Source organism: Protomyctophum parallelum, assembly GCF_964188405.1.
Source record: "Protomyctophum parallelum genome assembly, chromosome: 9".
Classification (NCBI taxonomy): domain Eukaryota; kingdom Metazoa; phylum Chordata; class Actinopteri; order Myctophiformes; family Myctophidae; genus Protomyctophum; species Protomyctophum parallelum.
Window position 1 is genome coordinate 3,546,972 of NC_139706.1, and position 27,738 is coordinate 3,574,709.

The 27,738-nt window shown below is 40.3% G+C and overlaps 1 protein-coding gene and 1 long non-coding RNA gene across 3 annotated transcripts; both read left to right on the forward strand.

The window, feature by feature from the left end:
- Window positions 1-4,614: 4,614 nt before the first annotated feature.
- On the forward strand, window positions 4,615-20,735 carry pld3 (phospholipase D family member 3). Of its 2 annotated transcripts, none has more exons than XM_083773993.1 (12): window positions 4,615-4,812; window positions 11,685-11,790; window positions 12,100-12,150; window positions 12,390-12,547; window positions 13,197-13,377; window positions 13,489-13,606; window positions 14,314-14,441; window positions 15,392-15,592; window positions 16,800-16,939; window positions 17,496-17,670; window positions 18,004-18,103; window positions 18,627-20,735. In XM_083773993.1, exons 2-12 carry the CDS (start codon window positions 11,764-11,766, stop codon window positions 18,812-18,814), a joined length of 1,467 nt encoding a protein of 488 aa, XP_083630119.1. In that variant the 5' UTR covers window positions 4,615-4,812; window positions 11,685-11,763; the 3' UTR covers window positions 18,815-20,735. The 2 variants fall into 2 exon arrangements, with proteins under 2 accessions (XP_083630119.1, XP_083630120.1); XM_083773994.1 differs by having other exon boundaries at window positions 11,691-11,790.
- A 428-nt stretch (window positions 20,736-21,163) lies between these two features.
- On the forward strand, window positions 21,164-27,429 carry LOC310864835. The gene is made up of 6 exons (XR_014569764.1): window positions 21,164-21,532; window positions 22,240-22,326; window positions 23,031-23,117; window positions 25,284-25,367; window positions 25,831-25,960; window positions 26,967-27,429. It is a non-coding gene; the product is annotated as an uncharacterized lncRNA (long non-coding RNA).
- The last annotated feature ends 309 nt before the right edge of the window (window positions 27,430-27,738 follow it).

Here is a 27,738-nt window from a genome sequence, read left to right on the forward strand (position 1 = left end):
GAGACAGGGGACAGGACATTCTCAAATGGACATACTTTGGGACTGCAGTGCTCATAACCCCGAGCGAGTATCGAGTATAGACTGTTAACTGTATTACAGTACAGCGTACTATATAGAATGTGTGACTGAATGACACTGGGTTGACTTGAAAGAGCTATCAGAACTCACAATGGGAGAGAAAAGGACTTAACTGAATGACAAATGTGTACGCGTGCATACTTGTGTGTGTGTGTGTGTGTGTGTGTGTGTGTGTGTGTGTGTGTGTGTGTGAGAGAGAGAGGGTTAATTGGAGCTGCACCTATAGGTAAAGGTAAATGGACTCTATACAACTTGAGCAAAACACAACACTTTTTATGACCTCTCCATAACCCAGCCTCTATTGTTGTAAAGAAATAAAACTGTCTGGAATAGTCTGGGCCAGTCACCATGGTCACACACACACACACACACACACACACACACACACACACACACACACACACACACACACACACACACACACACACACACACACACACACACACACACACACACACACACACACACACACACACACACACACACACACACACAAACACACACCAAACACATAAAACAAGTAATTGTTAGATAATGAAACTATTAGTATAACTATTAGTATGACAACCAAAGACACGTGTGTGTGTGTGTGTGTGTGTGTGTGTGTGTGTGTGCATGCGTGCGTGCGAGTTGTTGTTGTGTGTGTGTGTGTGTGTGTGTGTGTGTGTGTGTGTGTGTGTGTGTGTGTGTGTGTGTGTGTGTGTTTGTGTGTGCGCGTGTGCGTGCGTGTGTGCGTGCGCTCGCAAAAAGGTGTTAGCATATTTTTCCACTGGGCCTTTTCATTCTTATCAAAGAGCAGGTTTCAACACTAACAAAGGAAATCTTAACATTTATCCACACCTACAATAAAGGCACATTCCAGAGATTTTAACTGGACCAGTCAGCTCACAGTTCACTGTGCACTGCACCATAACCTCGCTACACACTGATCTTTAAAAACCCAAATCTTCTCAATACAATATCCTGAGTGTTAGACTCAGATGGGTGTACAAATGGAACCAAATCGACCCTGTAAAGGGTCCATTTGTACGCCCTCAGATTTTAAGTAACACTCAAGATTTTACTGGGTATGGAAGATTGTTTACATTTTGAATGATATTTACATTTGAAAAGTGTTAGAAACTTGCCTATTTTGATGGAGTAAAACCTGCAATCGTTTAGTTACAGGACAGTATCACCAACTACACTTAACACTGCCAGACATAAACTTTCCCTTGTACGAGGTCTTGTTTCAAGGACATTGGGAGGTTAGGGTTAGGGATAGGGTGAGGGTTTGAGATAGGTTGTAGTTGTAGGACTAATGACTTGTCTAACCAAATGACTAGTCTAAACTAAATACTGTCTAAACTAAGTACTGCACCCGAGGTGATATACAATAAGAGGGTGTGACCTATACAATGTGCTGTTGATATTGGCAAGCTTGGCACAAACACTAGGGTCTGTGTACTTTATGTAGAGGATTAACACTTACTTTTGTAAGCAGTTTCACTCTCTGTTGTCTGTGTCAGTGGTTCCCAACTGGGGGTTATTTTTTTGGGGGGGGGGGTCCCCAGATGATTAGCTAAGCTTAATGTGCAACATTGTTTTCTCACTCAATGGTAAACAAACAAACATATCAGTGTAAGTGTATGTATAATCTACACATAAACGCCTTGCGTTATTATTATTTATCTCTGGAACAGAGTAAACCTAAATGTAATGGGGGCGCCCACTGGCCTTGTGGTCCAGGCGCATGGATGCCACATACAGTATAGGCTCTGGCCTGACAGTGCGTTGCGTGTTCGAGTCCCCTTCTCTCTCCCTCTTTCCTGTCCATCTTCACTTGAAACTATCAATAAAGGCAGAAAAAGCCAAAAACTAAACTAAATGTAATGCCTACCATTCCAAGTGCTTGTCAGGGTGGGGGATCCCCAGTTCAAATATGATTATTTTGGGGGGTCGTGGCCTGAAAGGTTTGGTAAGTTTGGTATGGTAGTATGTTTTTACACTACACCAGCCGACCAAACTACCTGTGTGTGAATGTGGAGAAGCAGACCATAATAGTACTGTCTGCTTTCTGCCCAACCCCCTGCAGCTCAAACCACCTCGCAAAGATCAATAAAAATGCAAGGAACTGTGTAAAGAAATGGAACATTGTCAAATAACCTGAAGTACCAGTCAGGGCCGGGAACACTAGTGTAGATTTAACCACTTTCAACCTGGCATCCCTAATTATGTAATTAAACTAAAGCCAAACATTTTCAAAACAAATTAATTCATCACAAATAGTAGAAATAGCAGATCGAGAACCTAAGTAGTTAAAGTTTGAAGCTTTCATTCATCACCTATGGACCTCTGGTAAACAAACACCCATTCCATCTGGCCTTTGCATGAATCTGGTGTAAATAATCAGAAACTACCATCACAGTAATCAATTTGCTTGTCCCTTGCCAAGAAATGACATGAGTCATGACAAGGCGGGCAGGTCAGGTGCACTTGTGAAATGTATTAAACACACAGGTACTGTAGAGTATTTGGGTAGTTTTACAACCAATCATCATCATTTCATCAATCATCATCAATAATACAAATAGTTATAGCAGGACAATTCTTTGGTATATTGTTGTATTAATATTTAACATGAATAATGAACAACCTGCACAATACATTGTTGCATACTGAAATAGTATGTTGTCTGGTCACTTAATGTAGGTCAGTGACAGTAATCTATCCATGTTGATGGGTAGATTAAGGACACTAGTTCTAGCCGAGTTCACCTGTGTCCCGTTCCTAATATAAGTGATGTGTGTCCTCCTTCTCAACAAGGTGACTCATAATAGTAAAATATTACATGTGCCGTTGATGAAACAATTATATATCGGGGGCCCAAAAACTGTGAACCACGACATGAGCAATATTTTGTATATTTCCTTCCTAACATATGGAAATATGTTGGAGAAATAATATGGAGAAATGTTATTAATATTCCAACATTTGGAGACTAGACATTTTAAAACATATCAACAAATATGAATAAATATGTATATGCTGCATACATAAAACTGGTAAAAACAGACCTTTGTTTATTTTATTTTTTATAATTTTTTACTCAAGGTTGACTCAACTCTTGAGTAAAATTATTTACTGTAGTGTACACTACGAGAAGGTGTCTACAGTCTACGTTTTTATAGTGTCTGTTTGCTATATAGATCTGGTCTATATGGTCTGACCAAATGCATTGTGCACTGGCCTAGAATAACCTAGACTGACACCAACAACAACAGAGTTGTTCTTGTGTAGGTACTACTGTTTGGAGTCTTCTTAGGGATTTCCGTTGATCTTTTCGCCTCCTGGAGGAGCTGACCCCGGACCCATGGACCCTTTTAGGGTTTAGCCTCTTGACTTGAACCACCAGCCAGGCACCACCTTCACCTGGGCACTGGTGCAGTGGTGAGTCTGGTGACGGTGACATAAAGAACACTCAACACAACATCCACATGCATACAGGCCTGAGGCCTTGATGCATACATACATGTGCTAGCTTGTTTTTGTTTGTCTGCTTGCTTTCTGGCTTGCTTGTTGTTTTATGTTTTATGTTATTTCTGTGTTGCACTGCTACTCACTCAGAGACTTACCAGCACTTACCACCAGGCTATTATTTCTGCTTCGCTAAGGTTACATTTGTGTGTAACCTTAAGTTTCCAGCTACCGTACTACAAGTCGACTACACAGTACACATGTCTTCTTGTGAGATAGGCATCATAGGCACAAGCCTAGTCTCGATCCAGCTGACTGTGATAATTATGTTCCCAATCCCTGTGTTTATGTTAAAGTGCCCCCTCGTGGTCAAAAAAAGCACACTGCACTACTGTAATTCCATTGTGTTTGTCACGTGGTCTGTTGTCCAGTCAGTGTTGCCATGTTCGCTTTATATTGCAAACGACTTTGGACTTGTTTTTCTGTAAAGTTGCTTGTCAATATTGCTGTTTTGGCCGTGGGTGCTTGTTTCTAAAGTGTAGTTGCCTATTTTGGCCTCCTAATGTTGTTTAAACCTCTATGGTTTAAACCAGTGGTTCTAAAAATATTTTCACGCCAAGGACCCTCAAATCCATGTAATTAATAAATTATCCATGAACCCCATCTGAAAATATTTCATACAAGATTTAATTTGTGTTTAAAATGTTTCACATTTTTCAAAATTCCCTCCAAGATTTTCTTTTTGAAATAGATGCAACAGTTTAGTGCTCATGGTGTTAGTAGTCGCTCATTTTGGGCTTCTTTTGATGGATCCTTTTTTCCTTTTTTTTCCCTTTAGAAGTGTATATTTGTACGTCTTTAAATGTTCTGATGAAATGAAAATAGAGGACACTGATGTAAACAATTCTTAGTGCTTTATATGGTTTGTCTTGTGCTTTCGTTTGAAATGTATCGATCAATCAATCAATCAATCAATCCTGGTTGCTCATTTCTCTCACACAATAAATCTGGCAACACTGCCTATTCAGCGTTGGTCACATGACTCACTCTCTCTCCACTCACTCGGCAAAGAGTCGGCATTGTGCAATGTTGGTTAACTTGGTTTGCTTGTATTTTGGGACTGACTGACTGAGTGACTGACTGGTAAATAGCGGTTTGTTAAACTGCTTGCTTTACTTTAGTGATACTTTACTGGTCTGAAGATCTAATGTGAAGAAGAAACCTCCAGCCATGTGTTTTATGGGACTCTTCCAGTGGCCTGGGTAGATTTCACTGCAGGTGTGTTTTTGAACGTTCTGTTTGTTTGGTTGGTTGGTTGGTTCTTTCTTTGTTTTGTTATGTCAGCGACTGTCCTTGCTTCTCCGTGTCTTCACTGTTTTGCCTGATTCATTGCCTTTTTTGCTATTATTTTATATGTTCATTTCTGTAAAGCTTCATTCTTGCTCTGTTTTTAACATGTCATCTTTATTTGTGACGTTCCAACCATGGCTACTCTAAACAAAGGACACAATAGGAATAATTTCTATATTTACAGTCAGTTTCACAACCCTAATAGTCCAGGCAAACTAGCGTTTCAATCAAAAGTAATTGTAACAAAAGATTTTTCTTCACAGACCATTCCTATGAGGTCTCCAGAACAACATACTAAAAGTCCCAAGAAATCCCAGTTGGGGAAATATGTTTAATTGCATTAATCCAAAATGGCCGCCAATTGGGCTTATTTGGCCAATCTTGGAATACATTTTTGACCATCAGGTAATTTTAACAGATTTTTTTCTGCACAGACCATTTCTATGAAGTCTCCAGAACACCATACTAAAAGTCCTAAGTAATCCTAGTTGCAGACATATGTTTAATTGGCATCAATCCATGATGTCTGCCAATTGACACCATTATCAGAAATATTGCCATTCTTAGAATAAATTCCTGGCCAAGAGGTAATTGTAACAGGATTTTTTTCACCACACATCATTTCTTAGAGGTGTCTAGAACAACATACTAAAAGTCCCAAGAAATTCCGGTTGCGGAAATATGTTTAATTGCATTAATCCAAGATGTCCACCAATTGAGACTATTATAAGAAAAATTGCCAATATTAGAATAAATTCCTGGCCAAATGCTAATTGTAACAGGATTTCTTTCACCACACATCATTTACTCGGCATCAATCCAAAATAGCCACCACATTATTATAAAATGGCATACATTTGAATGATTTTAAGTGATTTATTTTGGGACAGAGTGGTTAATACAAAATGGGTTGCAGTTTAATTGGATACAGCTCATAGGAAGTTGTGCAATGTTTTTCACCATACCAATTGTTGGTTGACGAACTATATTACAAATGTATTAGTCAGAGTCCTACAAGAATTCAAGCTGCCGAGAGTAAATCCTCTGTATAAAATTGGAAACAAATTAGAACCTGGCAACTATACCACCTATACAACTAAAGTGCTATCAAGTCTAGAGACTAGACTAACGGGGGAACCGGGGAACATCTCCTCAGACTCCATTGTCCCGGTGTTGGTACTTTGCGCTCCTGAGTAGTTATTTTGTACATCCACATATGTTAGTGTGGGACGTCCTTGTGATCAATGCCTGTGTATTGGTTCCCACAGCACCAATTTGCTGGCTGGCAGTTCTTGATGCCAATGTCCTGCTACAGGTATAGTCTCATTCTCCTGGCTGACATTGTCTGGCTCAGGGTGGTATCCCCTCATACTGAATTGTAGGCTATACAGTGCTGTGTTACTATTCGCCCATTGGGCCATGGCTCATTCGTCCATGACTGGTAACGTATGTGCCTGTGGAATGGGGAACCCGGGTTCATCATTGGCAGCGGTGTGTATGGTTAACCTCTACAAGTATGTTCCCGCAGGCGACACAGACCTTTATAGTAGTCGGCAGCTCTGTCAGTCTCCCTGGGGTGGAGGTCCCCCAGTCAGTCGAGCCTAGCTCCTGGCTGGCACGCGTGGACGCGCTTCCAGGTGGGGCGGACAACTGTAGGCTATACAGTGCTGCGTTACTACTCGCCCATTGGGCCATGGCTCTTTAGTCGACTGGCTACAGAATCTTGTTGGTAACATGTTGAGAGACTTCTGCAGGGTTGACTTCAGGGTCCATTCTGGTGTAGCACCCGTCTAGAACCTTCTGGAGGGTTGGCTTCAGGGTCCATTCTGGTGTAGCACCCGTCTAGAACCTTCTGGAGGGTTGGCTTCAGGGTCCATTCTGGTGTAGCACCCGTCTAAAACCTTCAACAGGGTTGGCTTCAGGGTCCATTCTGGTGTAGCACCCGTCTAGAACCTTCTGCAGGGTTGGCTTCAGGGTCCATTCTGGTGTAGCACCCGTCTAAAACCTTCTGCAGGGTTGGCTTCAGGGTCCATTCTGGTGTAGCACCCGTCTAAAACCTTCTGCAGGGTTGGCTTCAGGGTCCATTCTGGTGTAGCACCCGTCTAAAACCTTCTGCAGGGTTGGCTTCAGGGTCCATTCTGGTGTAGCACCCGTCTAGAACCTTCTGCAGGGTTGGCTTCAGGGTCCATTCTGGTGTAGCACCCGTCTAAAACCTTCTGCAGGGTTGGCTTCAGGGTCCATTCTGGTGTAGCACCCGTCTAAAACCTTCTGCAGGGTTGGCTTCAGGGTCCATTCTGGTGTAGCACCCGTCTAAAACCTTCTGCAGGGTTGGCTTCAGGGTCCATTCTGGTGTAGCACCCGTCTAGAACCTTCTGCAGGGTTGGCTTCAGGGTCCATTCTGGTGTAGCACCCGTCTAGAGACTTCTGCAGGGTTGGCTTCAGGGTCCAGCATTCACTGCCATAGAGGAACAGACTCCACCGTTGCATAGAAGAAGCTGAGTTTGATCTCACAGGGGAGGTTGGAGGGAGATCCATACACTGACCATGCCGTTCAGGGACCTCCATGCAAGTGCCTTCCTCACTTTCAGATCTTGCTCCGTTCAGTTGACCCATGAGCCCAGTTACTTGAAGTCCTTGACTTCCTTCAGCACAGTGCCTCCTGTTGTTGTCAGAGGTGGATGTTCTGGTGAGATGTTATAGGTGATAACCTCCTATAGCAGCGTGATCTTGTAGATCGGCTGTTTTTGGTGCACACAGTTTTGCAGCATGACCTCGTAGATCGGCTGTTTTTGATGTCATTTGCATGTTTTTTGGACAACATCTGTAGGAGTACTGTTGGAAAAAAGGTGTGCTTGTTCCACGTTGTCGGAGAGCAGGCTGATGTTGTCCGCATAGCCTAGTCTAGTCTGTGCGGACAACAGTCTGTCAGGACTACTTTGGTATGCCGTCTCGAGTCAAATGCCTTTGAAGTCAATAGAACTGAGTATTATTATTATTATTATTACTATTATTATTATCATTATATTTGTAACTATTCTTATTTAGTTTCAGTTTTGGAAAGTAATTAATAGGTGAGTGGCAACTAAATTGTTTGTGTTTCTGGAAAAATGATAACGATTATTAATCTAACATTATTAATCTAACATTAAAGGTATATTCAGTGATTTCACTTAATTCAAATATCACTTATTTTTTTGTTTTGTTGTGATAATCCTCTCTACTATAGAGTGTGTTGACCATATAAGGAGTTCCTTCCTGTCCCCAGTTAACCCCTGGGGGTCAAAAAACCTTAGGTTTCGTTTTTGACTCTCTATCCTGATTGGACGAAAGGCTGGGTCCCACAGCCAAAAACGAAACCTAAGGTTTTTTGAGTGAAATCACTGAATATACCTTTAATCTAACATTAATGTTAGTTATAAATGTAATGCCCATTTGGCTTGTTAGCTTATAACGAACAAAGTGCTAAACAAAATGATGACCGTGTATAGGCCTACTGATGGCAGCGTGTTCTATAGTCTAGATAGAACATGATAATAACAGCCTTCAGTTATATTGGTTCAAAATGGCTAAAATACACAGTATTGTATCTGAATATCCTCAGCTCAAAATATATTTGGAAGTCAATTGAAATCTCAGACGAATGAAAATTGTGCCCGTCATAATTTGGGTAAATATTAGCGCGTTTTACATAGGCGTTTTACATAGATTGTGCATTACATTCACCAATTCACACACAGATGGTGGAGGGAACCATGCAAGGCACCAACCTGCAGATGCAATCAGGGGTTCAGCGTCTTGCTCAAGGACACTTTGTCACTAACTCTGGGGGAGCCCAGGTTCGAACTGGGAAACTTGCGGTTCCCATTCGGCCACACTACCTCTGAGCCTCTGCTGCTGAGCCACTAATTGGCAGACATCCTGCATGGATTGACGCCAATTAAACATATTTCCACAGCTAGGATTTCCTAGGACTTTTAGTATGGTGTTCTGATGACTTCATAGAAATGGTCTGTGAAGAAGGAAATGATGACCTCTTGGTATATGGCATTTTTTCCTGATAATAGTCCCAGTTAGTGGCCATTTTGGATTGATGCCAATTTAACATATTTCTACAACTACGACTTCTTGGGACTTTGTGTTCTGGAGAAATTCATAGAAATGATCTGTGAAAAAAAACAGTTTCAATTACTTATTGGTAAGGAATTTATTCCAATATTGGTAATTGGCCATGCATTCTTTTGAGAATATCTTATTGGTGGACATCTTGTATTGATGCCAATGAAACATATTTCCGCAACTAGTATTTCTTGGGACTTTTAGTATGTTGTCCAGGAGACTTCATAGAAATGGTCTGTGAAGAAAAAAAATCTGTTACAATTAACTCTTGGTCCGAAATTTATTCCAAGATTGGCCATTTTTCTCATAATAGTCCCAGTTGGTGGCTATTTTGGATTGATGTCAATTTAACCTATTTCTGCAACTACGATTTCTTGGGACTTTTGATATGTTGTTCTGGAGACTTCATAGAAATGGTCTGTGAAAAAAAAATCTGTTTCAATTACTTATTGGTAAGGAATTTATTCCAAGATTGGTAATTGTCTATGCAGTTTCTGAGAATAGTCTTATCGGCGGACATCTTGGATTGATGCCAATTAAACATATTTCCCCAACTGGGATTTCTTGGGACTTTTAGTATGTTGTTCTGGAGACCTCATAGAAATGGTCTGTGAAAAAAAATCTTTTGTTACAATTACTTTTGATTTTAGGTCCAAAATGAGCTAGAATGCCTGGACTATAAATGCAGTTTGAGAACAATAAGGGACATAAGGAACAAAACACAAGCCCCTGCTTGTGCATAACGTTACTTGTTTTGACACGTACAAAGTAAGCAAGACTAGCGCCCAGTTTTAGTAGCCTATTCCTTCTGTTAAACGGATCCATTCAGCCTCTGTATTCTCTTCTGGACACAGAGGACTATACTCCTGTTTGAATCTCTTAATTCAATTTCTTCCACTGCACAGAGCAACTGTTGTTCCTTGTCTGTGTGCATGTCAGTTGCAATTATAAAAAAATTAAATCTTAAAAGATTTGGCATACTGATTGATTATACCTTGACAAACATCCAGTTAATGTAGCATTATGAGGTTGAAATTAGTGTTCTATGCCTATGGCCTCTGCTTCTCTTTCTTGAAGCAGAGTAGCATAGTCTAATCTGAAAAATGTGTTGTGTGTGTGTGTGTGTGTGTGTGTGTGTGCATCCTTATAGCAGGTGTGCCAATACTGATGATCAGTATTGGCACACCTGCTTTAAGGCATCTAACATATGGCTTAATAGTTTGGTACTCTGACGGGATTAATAATACCCTTTTCCTTTTGGAACATGTTTACAATACAAGCAGTGTTCACACTGATTCTGTTTCATGTCTTCATGGTTATTTGGTGGTCTGTTTTCTTGATGTTCAAGATCAACACCTGTTGTTAACAGCCATGCATGCAATTCACACGTTTGTTTCCAGTACACGTAGACCTATGGCGGTTTTGACTGAGACAACTTTCAATGCTTGACATATTGTGTTATAACTTTAAGCACAAGCATATACGTTTTGACCCATATGTAGTGTACTGTAGGATAACAGTGTTGACAGTGTAATAAGATGGGCTGTTCAAGAAAACCAGGTCAGCTCCGCAAGAGCACTATAGTCACCATTAACAGCACTGTCTTGTAAACTCGAGGTAAATCAGAATTACACTATACTGTATATACTCACTGTACACTTGTATACATACATATATTTAAATAAGAATTTGTGTATAAAAGTAAAAATGTGTACGATTAGAAATACAGTTGAATCTTACAGCCCCTAGTACACCTTCTAATTATAAATCACATGATGTGGTGATGGTGAGACCGTGAGAGCCCTTCTCTCGTGATATTCAGTCATCTACTCTAGTGGTCGATGTGGTGTGGACCACACTGGCTTAGTTTCTTCCTCTTTTGAATGCAATGTTTTCTGTCAGTATGGACTCCATACTGACAGAAAACATTGCATGGAGCCATGGCTTGTTTGTTGAATAGTGTGGTGACAAGAGACCTAGAACCTTCTCTTTGTCATCTGGTCAGTGGTCACAGTACAAGCCTATACATACATGGGATGTAAGGTGCAGACGAGACAAAAAGAGACATGTATATCTATGTGGGTCAGTTGGGCACGTAAGGTTCAAATAGTAGTTGGCAAATGTACCAGAATGGCTCTCATTGCAGTCAGATAGGGAACCCCTTTTGGTGTTTTAAGCATTATCTTATACTTTTAGCTATTGAAAAAAGCAGATCTACATGCTCATAGCGCGGCACCGAGTGCCGAGCTACGAGCTTGCAGGTCTGCTATTTGTAGTCAACGGTTGAGAAACAGTGGGATGTATATACATGGGATGTATAGCAATTGTTAACTTACAAAAGCACTAATCTTAGCCCATATATCCCCACCCAACACAATAGTGGTCCCCAGGTTGATTCGAAGTCAGGGTGCTCTATTTAACCAATACATCATTATTTTGCTATATTTTGCTTTCAAGAAGAAAAAAAACACAATGACAGTCATTCTAATAAAAGTATAGTCACATTTTGCCTTTCAATAATTGAAAGGCAACACGACAGACTACACTAGAGTGACATACATTAGGATATTTGCTACTGTGATATGGCATAAGTGTTATAAAAATATATATCGGATCGGGAAAGATTTTGAGACGGTATGTCTCAAAATCGATTCCATTATGCTTTGCTTTCTGTCTGTATCCAGAGCCAGAGACTATCATCTAAGCTGAGCTGAGAGACCATCACCTACATTGCCAAATCAGACTTTGCCTTTGTCTGTGAACATGAAGTCGGACATTCCCTATGACAGGGTATGGAATATGGATAATGGTGTTTTTCATTGATGGTCTCTTGTTGTTTTACTCTTTATTTGTAGGTAGGACTTTGTGGTTTTCACTCCATTTTCCAATTTTATTCATAGCAGGCTGGCTAAGAATAGTGTGTATCCCTTACATTTTGTTTTAAAATCCATGAAGTTATCTGCCTTTGTTTTATACCCCCCCCCCCTCCTCTCTCTCATCATGCATGTTTCTGTATTCTGTTTATTGTCTAATAAGACAAAGCTATACCAATAACAAAGTTGCATTCTCTAAGGCTGCTTTGTTACTCTGATGTCACAGATGGTGGATATGGGATTGAGGAGAGAAGATCCCAACAGGAAAGCACTAATGGTAGGCCAGTACCCCTAGACATGTTTGCTAGCGTATTCTGTCATTGCATACTGTACACTGTAAGTCACTACTACTTTTAAATATAAATAAATTAGATATGTGTAATTTGTGTATAGTATTATAGAAATGCAGAAATACAAGTTTATTCTACTGTTCCTTTCTAGAGTGATTTAACAACGGGTGCATCGACTGAACTATTGGTAATTGTAATGTATAATGTGTTGACCTTTCTCTTCCAGTATGCTAGATGTGTGCTGGGACTGGCCTGTGTAGCTACTCTACTTTTGGCTGCACTGATGCTCCAGAGCCTCCTGTTCCCAGGGCTGTCCTCCTCCCAGCCTGCACCCAACCCCAGGCCCTCTCTGCCCCTCACAGAGACCTGCTCAGACCCCTGCCAGTAAGTACCCCAGGCCCTCTCTTATCTGCCCCTCACAGAGACCTGCTCAGACCCCTGCCAGTAAGTACCCCAGGTCCTCTCTTATCTGCCCCTCACAGAGACCTGCTCAGACCCCTGCCAGTAAGTACCGTAGTTGTTTGAAACCAATTCAAACAAATTGAGCCAGATGAAGGCTTCATGAGAACCTTCTTTTCATCAGAACCCAGGCAGTGTCAAACCTCTGACAACAATAACAAAGACTGCACAACCCATAAATGTTTTTTTATTTGCATATAAACATTTGGGAACATTACAACATTGTGCTGTGTATTTCTCTTTGTCTCAAGGATCGCACGGCTATTAAATGGTGTCCACCACACTTTATAGAGGAAGTTGTTTTGACGTGAGCTTTTTTGCATCTTTAGAAAGAGCTCAGTTATTTTCCCTTCCCATTTTTTTTGCTGACTCATCATTGTCCAGTATTCAAAAGTGTGAAGAGTAAAGAGCTCACGGATTAAGAAATGCATTTTATTTGATGGCACTGTTAGGTAAGAAATGGGTATAGATATAGGAAAGAATGCCATTAATAGAGTATACATCGTCATGATAATCCAATCTCCATGTACATTGAAGAGCAATATATAAATGTTCTGCTCTGATTCCTTTTCAGGATTGTTTTATTGGAGAGCATTCCAGAAGGCCTGGAATTTAATTCCAGTGTTGCACACCCCTCCATCTATCAGGCATGGCTCGACCTGATCGGTGAGGCTAGGAGCAGTCTAGACATAGCCTCCTTCTATTGGACACTCACCAATAAGGACACCAGCACTAGTGATCCCTCAGCCTCTCAGGTCAGCTAGCCCTATGATTGGTCAAATAAACTAAAGGATTAACTGATGGGTAAAGGCAGGATTTTCTTCATGTTGCTGGCTTCGACATATGTCGTCATTCTCTCTGCACAGGGTGAGGACATTCTCAGGAAACTGTCTGAGGTGTCGGGGAAGCTGTCGGTCCGTATCGCTGTCAACACACCACAACACAGCCAGCCGCACGATGATCTCGAGTTGCTTAAGAGCTCTGGTGAGTGTGCGTGTGTGACGTGTGCGTGCGTGCTGTCCACTGTACATGCAGTAGTGCATGAGTACCTTTCACCATTTGAGAGGTTCTGTACAAACCTATTTCTGTCTTCCTGACATAATGTGAACAAGGGGCTTATTTATCTCCACTACAACAATATTGACATGGGACTTCATGTAACATGATTAAAATGTTATCCTAAACCTGGATAACAAGGATGACAAGAATACTAAGATTGGAATTAAGTGGATTGAAATTTTACCAACTAAAACTGTTAAAAATGGAATATCCCTTAACCCATTCTGAACGGGCACCCATTTTGGTGTCAGCATCATGTTATGCTTTAGCTATTTAAAAATAGCAGATCTACAAGCTCATATCGCGCCACCGAGTGGCGCGATACGAGCTTGTAGGTCTGCTATTTTTGAAAAAAATCGAAGAACGACTGACATTTTTAGAATCTGATCTCAGGTCAGAATGGGTTCATCAGACCAGTGTGTGTCCGGCGGAAACCTCGTATGAATCTGATCTCAGGTCAGAATGGGTTAAAGGATTTCTTTTTTTCCCCCTTTTCTTTTTACACTATTGTATTTTCTCTTTTCTCTTTCGGTTTCCCTTACATCATGGAGTATGATGTTAGAAGAAAATAGCCACTGTGTGAATATGTTAACTAAATGCATGTGTTTACTAGGTCAATCTCTGTGTTTCAGGGGCCAACATCAGGATGGTGAACATGAAAGAGCTGACAAGCGGGGTCCTGCATACCAAGTTCTGGGTGGTCGACAAGAAACACATCTACATTGGTAGTGCCAACATGGACTGGAGATCGCTCACACAGGTGCACACACACTTTTTACTTTAAAATCTGTGTTACGATAAACAGCAATGTCTTATACACCTGATCAGTTCAGAGGTGGGCGTGTAGGCAGAAGAAGAAGTAGGTCGGGGAGTGGCTTATTGTCGGTATCAGCCGGTAACACAACCGTCTGCACTTGCACAATAGGGACAACTTTATTTAAACAACGTTTACCTCAATAGACCTTCAGGCATCTCTAATCTGTGTTAAAAATCACACCGTGTGAACTGAGTGTTGCAACTCCCCGCTCCCTTTTGCCCCTACTGGTACTCAGTCACACACATACATAGGTTAACAAACACGGACATTGCTGTTCCTTGGAGTGGTTGCACCACTCAAAAACAGCAAAAATGACACTTTTACTCAGTCAATTTTCAACTTCATCATCCATTGATAGATTTAACTTTTCTGTAGCCAAGCATGTTTCTAGACAATCAAGCAGTTATAGTTTTTTACGTTATAAGTTGTCCATGGGCTTTTAGCCATCTGTCAGTCATCTCACAGTTCCTCATTTTCCCTGTTTTCACTGTTCCTGTCTTTTGCTGACTCATCGTTCCAAAAGTGGAAAGAGTCCAGTATCCAAAAGTGTGAAGAGTAAATGGCTCTCTCAGATGGGAAATGTGTTGCATAGCACTAATATAGAGAATAAATTGTGTTTATGTGGGAATAAATGACAAAATGCTTTACAAGTTTGTAAGTATGGTTTCTGTCCTCAATTCCCATTCGACTCGCTTGTAAATATATATCTTGTTTAAATGTGTTTTTTTATGTCCCCTTTGTTCATACTGCTAGTTTGTTTTAATCACGGCGTAAGAATCAATGTGAGGGGAAACAAAGGGTTTTAGACACATTGAGTGTTGTTCTTGTGTAAAATTGATTAAACGATTATACTTGGCGTTAATATAATGATGTATTTTTCTGCAACTTCACAGGTCAAGGAGCTAGGGGCCGTGGTCTACAACTGCAGTTGCCTGGCAGCAGACCTTGGAAAGATCTTTGAGGCGTATTGGTTCTTAGGCCAGAGCGGTGAGCGAATCCCGTCACCCTGGCCCAGCAGTTTCTCCACCCCCTACAACAAGGACACACCCCTCCAGCTGCCACTTAACAACACACCTTCCAGGGTCTACCTGTCGGTTAGTATCAGGGTTGGCTTAAAAAACTATAGGAGAGGAACACACTGTCCATACATTATGATGATCTATAGACGATGACAACTTCAGTTCAGATGTTGTTCCCTGGATAATTAATCATTTATTAGACATAGATAAACACAGTTATACTCTTACGTTTACAAAATAATTCCTACATTATCACATAAGGCATAACAAAGCCTACCTAATAAGAAACGGCATGTTCTTTATTATGCTTATATTTTATGTTATTTCCATTTATCATTATCTAATTTAACATCATCATCATTTTTCGACCGTGGTCGAGATCATGGATTTCACAATGCCACGCCAGACTTTCCGGTCCTTCGTTGCCATCCCCAGTTCCTGCTTACTGATGCATGTGTCCCTATAGTGATGACATCGGGGAACGACAGTTTTCTACCTCTGGTCTGCTTTGAGGCAGGACTCCAGAGAAGAAGGGAAGATATAACCTCAGTCAGCTCTGTAGCAGTGGCCGGCAAACAGTGTTCTTCTGGATCGGACTAGTGTAGAAACACGGGGGAAGGTTGCCGTATATTAGATTAGTCGATGGGTGGCTCTTCCAAGACAGATTTTGCTCTCATTAGAAGGCGGGTGTAAGTGCCATCCAACCGTTTCTCTAGTTTCTTTTTTTCGTTTTACATTTAAAATAGAATGTAACATATCTGTACTGTAAATTGAACACGACCCCAACTGCTATAGATATATATTTATATATACTGTAGATATGCCTTTATTATCCTGCAGGAGAAATTCAGTGATGCTCCATGATAACTGTTAGGCTTCATTCAAAATTATGTTCTTTATTAAATGTTATTTCTACTTATTACATCTAATTACAACAGATATGTACTATAAATTAAACACAACCTTTCCCAATATTAAAATTCAGATGGAGTTTTCAGCCTGGCTGTGTATGTACTGTATCTTGCTATGTGACGTTGCTCCTTGATCACTTTAGGCTGACAGATAGAAGTTGCCTAATACACACAGACTACCACCCATATGTTCTCCATTTGTGGCTTTGCCGTTCTGGGCACCAAAACATTCTAGGCACCAAGGAAGAGTGGGCACTAGGGGAATCTGGGCTCCAAAACAGAGGCTCGGAAGAGTGGGATATATTTCTCACTCAGTAACCACTGATCTATGCAATCCACTTTCACCCCAATGTTCCCGTTGCTCGCTGTAGAGCTCCCCCCCATCGTTCTGTGCGGCCGGCAGGACGCAGGACATCCAGTCCGTCCTCAGCGTGATGGAGGATGCCCAGCAGTTCATCTACGTCGCTGTCATGAACTACCTTCCCACCATGGAGTTCTCTTATCCAAAAAGGCTGGTCACACATTACTATATTTGGTCATATATTTATGAAGTATTGCTGGTTGGTCGAGTTATCAGTATCAGGTAGATCAAATATTTGGTCAGAAGGTCATGAACTCTCTGAAGAGTAACACCAAGGATTCGTCAGTGATGTCACTGACTAACCGTTTATATACGGCTTCAAGTCTATACTACTTCAATGTTGCATAACAGAGATATCACAAGTTTTATTTTCTGATTGTATAAAATAAAAATAAGTATCCTGCACATTTATTTATTTATTTATTCATTCATTTTAGTTGTAGAGACAACTGTCACTGAACAAAGACTCTTTAGCAATGATTACAATTACAAGAATTACTTTATTTATTTTTAATGAACAAAAACTAAACCTATCACCCACTGTACACCGCCTTTAATGTTATGTATTTTAAGCAGAAGAGCAGGATGCCCTACATGTATTTCACCAAATAACACGTGTACTGTATGTAGCATACATGATGTTTACAAGTGGTAGAAGTCAAGAGATATTACTAACAAATGACCCTTTGTGTGGCTCCCCCTGCAGGTACTGGGCTGATATTGACACTCAACTGAGACGCATGGCATATGAGAGGCGGGTCAAAGTGCGTCTGTTGATCAGCTGTTGGGTCAGCACCCAGCCTGTCATGCTTTCCTTTCTCCGCTCTCTGGCCTCACTAGCCTCAGTCGAGGACCCCAAGAGGAAACTGGACATTGAAGTGGTATGGGGCACTCTTATGCGTCTTTGTGAAAGCACATCATTGCTGTCGGGCAGAAACCTCTTGATCGTACTACACCGTCACACAAAAGTAACAGATATACAAGCTTGAAGCGTGTCACGAATGAGCTTGTAGATCTTCTACTTTTGCCATTTTTGAATCTGAATCTTAAAAGTAACTGTTTTGGACAGGTTTCCTCCCTTTGACAAGACATGCGTTTTACTGTGTGAAGGTGAAGCGTGGTGTTGTTGAGACAAGAGAGCTCAGCTGTGTCTTGCCTGGATTAAAACAATTATAATGCTATTTAGGAGCTCACAAGTTGTGTCTCGTCCCCAGAGGCTGTTTGTGGTGCCTGCCAACGCCAAGCAGAAGGAGATTCCCTTTGCTCGAGTCAACCACAACAAGTACATGGTGACCGACAAGGTGGCCTACATTGGTAAGGCTTCACCAAGACTCTTTATTTAGAACCATCAATTTTGATCTTTTATAATATTTCATAATCCCATTCCTATTCTTTCACCATGATCCACCATATTCATCATAGTATTCCAACAATGCCATGTCAATAATTAATATAAAGCACAGCCATGTACTGTACAGTTCTGTGCAAATGTTTATTATAATCGGAGGGTTATGAATCTTCTCCCATGCTTTTGATAGAGTAGACTTTGTATTTTATATTTTTATATTTCCCCTTTTTTAATATACTGTAATGCAGGCATTGGTATTTGTAGAAAACACATGAGAAGGCATTCAACTGCACCTCATTCTTAGCCTCATCACCAATACCACTATAAAATAACCCGTCTCCTCAAAAATCATTGATATAACATACACTTTTCCTGCCATCATTTTCAGTAAAGAATTTACTCTTTAGCCTAAATGTGCATTCAAATCTTCCAAGAAATGACTGTTGTTTTGGTTTAAATGTACCCTTATCTATCTTCTTCCGTCCTCAGGTACATCTAACTGGTCAGGTGACTACTTTGTGCACACTGCCGGCTCAGCATTGGTCATCAACCAGACCACATCAGAGAGCCTGGAATCAACTGTCCAAGCACAGCTGAAGGCAGTGTTTGAGAGGGACTGGTACTCCTCCTACAGCACTGATATCAGCCAACATTCTAATCACAAATCTTTTTGTTAGATGGGATTTCTTTCATATGCAGGACACACAGGGGACAAGCAAAGAGAACAAATCAGTTTTTTTCTGTGCTGCTGTATCAGCAAAAATTGAACTGTAGCTACTCCTGCAATAGCTACACAGCAAAATCCTGAGTATACATTTAACTGTGTTTCTTTCTTTCCCAGATAATCACAACATATTGCCAATTATGTAGCTTTTCTTCACAGCAACTCATAATATGATTGATTGCATACATTGTAGCATATGATATTATCCAAGTAGGACCAGGAACCCCTAACACTGGCGGTGTTGGTGCCATGCTAGTTCTGTACGCTGAACGGAGCTTCCAATCCTCCATGTGAGTCATGGTCATTCATAATGATAATAATGAACATAATATGCAAATAACTGATATTTATGAAGTACATTGACATGTTATTTTGTTTCTATTGGTGTTTGTAATAATGTAGCTTGCATACTGTAGGTTTTCTTGGGCTCAGTTTACACTAGCTTATTTAAGCTATTTTCACCTATAATTAATCGATCATGTTCACCCAACAAGTATTTCTGGATCATGTATGGTGGTTTATTATTAGCTTTGCCTCAGTGAGAGTTCTTAATCTCAGTCTTATCTCAGGGATAGTGTAAATATTACACGAGAGGGTGTGCTTTCTTTCCAGACTTTCGCCTTTATGTTATAGAGGGATAGATATACAGTAGGCTGACAGGAAATGGGGAGAGCAAGGGGGGGGTCGTCGGGATCGGGAGTCGAACCCGGCACACTGCCAGACTGGATTACCAGCTGTTGTAAACTCTAAGTACTGGACCCTTGTCTGGTTTGACAGACAGGTAGTGTGTGCCTACAACACCAGCCAAGGTGCCCAAACGGCTATGCCAGCCGCCTGAGCTTTACTGTCATTAATGGCACGCCTGCGAGTTCCGTAGGCATTGGTAATCATTTGTGTGCTGTGCCAGAATGACCTTCGGTGATTTTGAACAATATGGGCATTTCGAAATACAGAGCCATACACGGTGGTTTTAAACTTTAATTTGACCTAATGAAGCCTACGTTGTAATTCTAAATACAAGAGTGAAAGGATTGAAAGGCAAATGTGATGAAACATTGCATCAATTATCAATGAACATGAATATTCTTAATTAGCTCTGCCATGCTAAAGGCAGGGGGAGAGGTTAGTTTATGTGTGTGCGTGTCATGGTTAATGGGCAAACCACTTAAGCAAGGAACTCGATCATCGAACACTTTTCAAATCTGTTCTATAACTTATTTTTGTGAATGTATAACCTCAGAAGACCCACTGTCTCCAAGCTATGGGGTGACAGTTCAATACTTGCAGGCTAGTCTGGAGCCATGTGGGCCTTTACTCACGAGGGCTATGACTTCAAATCAATATCATGATTATTTCAAACTTTTGACTTGATTACCATCAATTAATGATTATTAAAATAAAATGGAAATATAGCAGATCTACAAGCTCACAACACATCGCAATGCGTTGTACGCTTGTAGATCAGCCATTTTCACAATTTTTGTACAACCAAGTATAATACACGTAAGTGGTTAGTCCAGCTAATCGATTTACTCAAGTATGGAAGATGCACATCGATTCGTTGAGATATAAGATCGATGTATTTTCGGTTATTTAATAGTACTTGGAGGACAGTCTGGGAGCCTGTGGAACTCCATATTTGGGCTAGACTGACATCATCCTGGCTGGTGTAGATATGCGCTCCACTGAGTGCAGCCTTTCTCGTTTCCACTGTGTGGAGTGTTTCACATCACAATTAACAAGTTATTATGGCGCTTGTGTAAATAAGTTAGTTTTTTCAGGTGGCAATGTTAAATGCCACTGATCAAATCCTGAAATGCACCATCATTCTTTTTTTTGTTGTTGCAGAATTACTGTTGATAATAAATAGCCCTTTATCCAAGCTGCATCTTGTCATATTATTTATATTCTGCAGGAGATTTGTTAGCCAGATTTAAGTTTTGAATATTAGTAATCACGTATTATTACCGTACATGACATGAAAGTTTAAAGCAGTTTTAATGAAATGAAGGTGTAGTAGGACTACTAGTAGCCTACTACTAGTTTCTCAAGACAGACTGTTGACTCAAGGAACAATAGGGGTCGCTGTTTTCCCGAATATTTGACGATGGGATTCTCAGATTGGGCTACTACTGACTGCGTGCGCGTGAGTGAGTGAAGGCAACCCCTGGCATTTCACCACCCCCCTAATAATAACCCTAACGTTAGAAACATGATCTCATTGGCGTTACAGCCGCACGCAGCTGACTGGCCTTGCTGCTTTCCTTCCTGTGAACTTCATCTGATTTATTCCTTAGAGATTTATTCACAGTCGACTTCTCCTTCCTCTCTGGCCATTTGTGGCCAGTATACAATTCGTCCCGGCTTTATGGTTCCATACGCTCCCATGACCACCATCCATGATGTCCCTTATATACACGAAGGAGGAGCATATATGTATTCTACCAGAACGGACGTGGCTGGACAGAAGACAGAAGAGAACAGAAGTTCCTGAGAGAAGAAGGGGGGGAAAAGATGCCACATGTCATCCTGCAGGCTGCAGCTGCTCCTTGACAGTGTTGTGGAGATGCGGAACCGGTCCGGGTGTGTTCTTCTGGTTGCAAAGTTTCCAGACAGATAGATATAGTTGCAGAAGGCCGATGGCGGTTCAGAACGGGGGCGAGAATTAAAGGTAATGTGCACATTATAGCATTATTACATGTACGGTGTGCGGCGTAGTTAGTAGCCTAGACTATAGGCTACTATAATATAACTCCAGCTTTTGAAAAGCCGTCACAGCCATTTTATTATAAAGTCAAGTGTGCCAGAAAGTTCGAACAATTTGTTTTAGATCATTTATAGGGTAGAACATATGAAATAGTCGGCTATAACGGGATAGCCTATACCGCGCATGCGACGGCTAAAGGATATTTGCAAGCTGGTGATGTAAGCGGATAATTTTAGGAAGTTGGTTCTATACTCATTGAGGTTGAAAACGTGTAGGCCAAAGTGAGTTTTACTTTAATTCATTATTAAAGTAGCTATGGACTTATAGCTAAATTTGATTTGCTTGTAAAGGCATATGAACTCTAACTCTATATTGCCATAACAATAATGGTCATTGTGGTCATTGCATGCCATAACAACAATGGTCATTGTGGTGCAGTCTTAAGACATTGCAATGACCATATAAACTATAATGTAACTAGGCCTACTACTATTGTAATTACATATTTGCTGCTACTAATCAAATTGTTTTAAGCTATGTATCTATTTCATATTTTGGTTTTATTTAGGCTTTTCTTAAATTCTAATTACGATATATATTATATATGCTCTTTGGCTGCATGATGTAACCACTTTGTAATTTCTGGAATTGCATGCCTGTGGCTGTTTCAGGACCTACACCCAGATTCCAGTCAGCTATACTTAGGTGTGGAGTCTCAGCACCCTCGTTGTCAAAATATGCAGGGAGAGATTGCTCAGGTAATTCTATTCACTTCATTTTTTATGAACTATTTATTGTTTATTCAACTTTTGGAAAGACAATACCAGACATAGGCTATTGTGCTGGCAGGACAATCAGGATCCTCCCATTAAAGTTTGCTTTGAATTTATTTCCCCTCATAAGAGTATAAGACAATCTTTGAGAAAGAATGCTGTGGTGTATAGCTTGTACTTCTGCACTTACTAATTACCCGGTTGTCCTCCCAGTGGACAGCTGTGGTGACGAGGGTGCATACAGTAAACTAGTGGATGACTCCTCCTCACCAGGGCCAGGTGTTTGTATCTGGCCTCGGGTTGTTGTCCACTATACATTATTTACTCTGCTCCTAGTTTGGGGAATAGCCTACTACAACTGTTGTTATTATCAAACTTATTACATTCATGTCTGTACAACCCAAGTGACTTACATTAGAGGACGACTTCACCACCTTTCAACCTATATACTAATGTTTATGATAAAGTAGGTCTACCACCATTTTTTGCCCAGCTTGTAATTGGCTGATCACCCCATAACGATGATTTGATTGGCTTCACAAAGTACACATTGAAGTGAGGGCAGAAAAAGTGAATATGGAAAAGTGAGGATGCAAATTATGAATGGCCAGAAAGAGATGATGTATGATTGTGTATGATGATATAAGAGCAACCTTCACTTCACACAGGTGTGATTTTTTTCTACTCAGTCTGTGTCTCATTAGGAGGGCTGTTGGCAGTTCAGGAACCCGTCTTCCAGTGACATCATTGATGGGGAATTCAATCTAATAGAAACGGTAGGCTTTCTATTCCTGAAAAGTTGCATTGCGATAATGGAAGCCATCGTTCTCCCGATAATAAAAAATAATAAAATCACAGCCGTGTGAAATGAGGGGCGCTCTTGTCGTCATACATCAATTTACGTTGGCGGACATTTGACATTGCTACATAAGGTACATAAGATGGTCCCTTATTGGCCAAGCACTCCCACCAACATGTGATTGGTTAGCCGATTTGCTCGTTTACATATGCCGTTAGTTGGTGTTTAATGTTTTGATGTGGTAATTTACTTCATATTTAGCGGAATTATCAGCTCTTATCATCACATACATCATCATGAATCATCTCATACTGGCCAATCAGAATGCCTGTTTCCTGTGATTCATGGTTAGCTGATTTGCTTGTTTACATATGACGTAGATTTTGAAAAATGGGTTACAAAATCGTGGGATAAAATATATTTAAAAAGTGGTGAAGTGGTCCTTTTTAGCGCATTATGTACGATAGGTTGTTATAGCGGCTTCGGATTAACAACGCACATTCCATTTTCTGTCATTTCAGGTCATCTATTAAACATAAATATGAGCAGCCCGACTTTCGATTCAAATGAAATAAACAATGGAATTCGTAGAAGGCTTATTTTCTTATAAATACGTGAAGTATGTGGTTGAAAATGTTTGCCCTGCCGCTCTGGTTTCCGTTTCGGATATCGCCTGCAGTCACCTGTCTCATCACAGTGTGACACCCATAAGAAACATCACCATAATCAGATGATCATCATATTAACCCATTCTGACCTGAGATCAGATTCATACGAGTTTTCCACTGGACACACACTGGTCTGATTAACCCATTCTGACCTGAGATCAGATTCTAAAAATGTCAGTCGTTCTTCGATTTTTCAAAAAATAGCAGACCTACAAGCTCGTATCGCGCCACTCGGTGGCGCGATACGAGCTTGTAGATCTGCTATTTTTCAATAGCTAAAGCATAACATGATGCCCGGTCAGAATGGGTTAATAATAGCAGCAATAACGAACAAAATCAGCCCGACATAAAACATTTCATAATATCATTTCATATCATACCAGGCATAATTCATAGAAAAGAAATAATCAAAGCAATGTCCAAATAGCTTCAACATAGGTGATCAGGGATCACCGACAATTCAATAAGTAATTCTAGAAAGCTCATGGAAGAAAGTATAGAGCCGACAAAAGAAAGAAAAGTAAAAATATGTTTAGGAAAGTGCTTAAAATCTTAAAACGTGTATGTATGCTGCTAGACATCAGCATAATCTTAAAGCGTATATGTATGCTGCTAGACATCAGCATAATCTTAAAGCGTATATGTATGCTGCTAAGACATCAGCATAATCTTGTACTCTTGTCTAGACTCGATTTTAATCAGTGCAGATTGAAAAGTGAAGTCATTGGCATTGCCATTTGCCAAATAGACAGGGGTGGAAAACAGCCGAATACATGGAAATATTTACATTTCTTCCTTTTCAAAAACGGAATCAATTGTATATTGGAATCAATCATTCATTTTCAATAACCAGTGCAATATTCATCGCTTTCCTCCATTTGAACTGAGAGTTCATGTTCAGGCGTGTCCTGTTGTAGTAACACATTTGTAACACTTGAGAGCAGTATTGGTGCAGTTTTCTTCTGACTCGTACAGCGTTATTTGTTGAGTTGTCATTCCATCTCACCCAGTAGACCTACTGGGGTGAGTGTGGTACACTCTGGAGCTGCTATTCATTAAACAACTTTCAACCTGCTGTCCTTTTCCATTATATTCCTGTTATTGAATAATATATTATATATATATATTTAATCTAAAAACTTGAATGTTTTTTACAAAAACGTTCCAAAGTAGCAAAAACTAAAATGGGTTTAAAACTATATGTCATTTTGCACATTTCCATAAACTATCAAGTCTGTTAAAACAGAGAATAAAAAACGTGCAATGGTAAATTGGTAAAACAAAAAGAAGAAAAAGTAAAAAAGCAATAATGTTAGGAACCAAGCAAGCGTGACCCAAAAGCCAATGATATAATCTTTATTTGACTCATTACACTCTGAATCAGCTCAATGCACTTGCTATTCTGCTTTGTCTTTGACTTTCTCTCTTATTTCTATCCATCCCTCTATACCCGTCTCTCCCTATCTCTGATATAGGTGCACCATATCATTTTCCATGTCTGTAAACTATGCAGTGTCGTCAGAGGCAGTGGAATGCACCATCACCCACCAACCCAGGAGGTTATTTTTGTGGCTCTAATGACTCAGTTGTTGACTCCACATTCTCCCCCAATACCTATGCTGTTTTCAGAACTGTAAATACCCTGTTATGCACTCCTTCAAGTTCACACCAGACGTTTGTCAAGTTCAGTGAAATGAGAGGATATTGCTAATCATATCTCCTCAAAAGAGGTGATAACAAAACAAATATAAGGAGGACACCAAAAGAAAACACACCGGTAAATGAATTATTGATTGAGGAGAGATGCACAACATTCTGAAACGGTTTCAGTATCATCAGACGAACAAAACAAACTCGGGTCGTCCTCCATGTAGATTTGAAGATAGATGCTTGGAAACTTTACTCTTCTTATCACTGCATCAAACAGCACCACCCATGTAATGAGGAATGGAATAGAAAGCCACCACCCAGTCACTGGAGAAATCATTTCACTGAGGGTGGTGTTGTTCTGTTTTCATGCAGGTTTCAGGGTTCTGCCTCGCTCTCCGGACTGAGAGATGTGCGATGATGTCTGAAGTACAATAAAGATGGCAGCACACCTATACTGTCTGTCTGCCTCAAACGACTATATTGACATTGTCAACCTCAACCAGTAGGTGTCCTACACACACAGTATTAACAGACCCTACCACAGTGGTTCCTAAACATTTTAGACCAAAACGAGAAATGTGAAGGCTCCCTGGGACTCAAACTAATGAAAATTCGCATTGTTTGCGAAACACTGCTAGTCAAAATAACATTATTCCATTAAGTCCTGGATTGTAGCTTTACAGGTGATGTCATGCATGTCTGAGAACAGAGTGTTCTGCACTTACTAATTACCCGGTTGTCCTCCCAGTGGACAGCTGTGGTGACGAGGGTGCATACAGTAAACTAGTGGATGACTCCTCCTCACCAGGGCCAGGTGTTTGTATCTGGCCTCGGGTGGTTGTCCACTACACATTATTTACATTATTATTACACATTATTTACTTTAATCAAACGTATTGCCCACCGTACTGTTATACTTACATTTAGAGCAACAATGAGTTAGGACTCAATTACTTCAATTAATGTTTAATATAAAAAAGTTCAGCATTTGGAATATTGGCAACCAGAGACGAGTTATTATTATATACCTTTATTGAAAGGATAAACCCCTTGAGATGTCCTCATCTCATTTTAGAGGGGGTCCTCAATATTGAGGATGGAGTGAATTTTGGCAACCAGAGACGAGTCCATCAAAATTCACAAATTATATTTGTCTATTTTGCTACATAATGATAAAGGTAAAATGTTCAATCACATTCACAGGAAAATGTTTGAAAGTCTATTTATATATTCCCATGATATAATTGCCATGATGCAGAAAAATACACGGAAAAAATGCAATCAATTTGCCCCACACAACGAAACAATGGTTTACAATGGTTACTTATTTATAACAATTGCTGAACTTTTTAACCCAATTTGGAATTACTTTTTAACATCCTTAAAGTCCTTTGTGGCAGATGTGATACTTAATATAGTCATACATACACATGAATGTATGTATAACTCAATTATCCTGTCTACTATCCCCCCTCCCCCCCTCTCTCTCTCTCTCTCCCCCCCCTCAGGTGTAACTCCCCCATCAAGTTGGAGGAGTTGAGCTCACTCCTACAGTAGAAGTACAGTCCTTCATCCAGACCCACTTCTAGTGCATGCTTTTTCATTTGGCCCAATCTCTGGCATAGTCATTCATCATGCTGCCAACCATAGGACCAAAGGCCTTGAGACGGCCGAGAGGACTCAGACAAAGCTGTGGTCTTTGAATTACCTTTAAGGAACGGCCAAATATATCAGAAGCCTTCACCACCATCTGCCTTTTGCTCAGGTCCCTGCCTTCAAAGTGTCTTACCTCAGGTATCCCCCATTTATATTAAGTATGTCGCCTCATTTTAAAATTGTTGTTCGTTTTAATAAAGTGATGTAGGCTACTGTAATCTGCATAATGTCAGTTATAATCATTTATTTTAGACAGACACATCAAGTTCATTTTTTGTGATTTTTAGAAATGTTCGCACTGAATAAGGCCTCTGAACAAATTGTCATTCCAGGTCTGGAAAAGATTTGAAAAATGTTTAGCTGTGCATTTGTTTGGCTATTGATTTTGTTTATAAAAATTTAGCAAAACATGTCTAACATTATGCGAATGTCAACATAATCCTATAATAAGGATATAATCAGTAAGACAAAAAAATAATAGATCTAGCAACGTGTTGCATCATGATGGATTGTTAGCTTGTAGATCTATTATTTTTGTCACATGATGCCGTCGCCTAAATGAATCAGTGGGGATACAAAAGTTTACAAGGAGCTCAAACAGTTTGACATGCAAACAAAACGGCC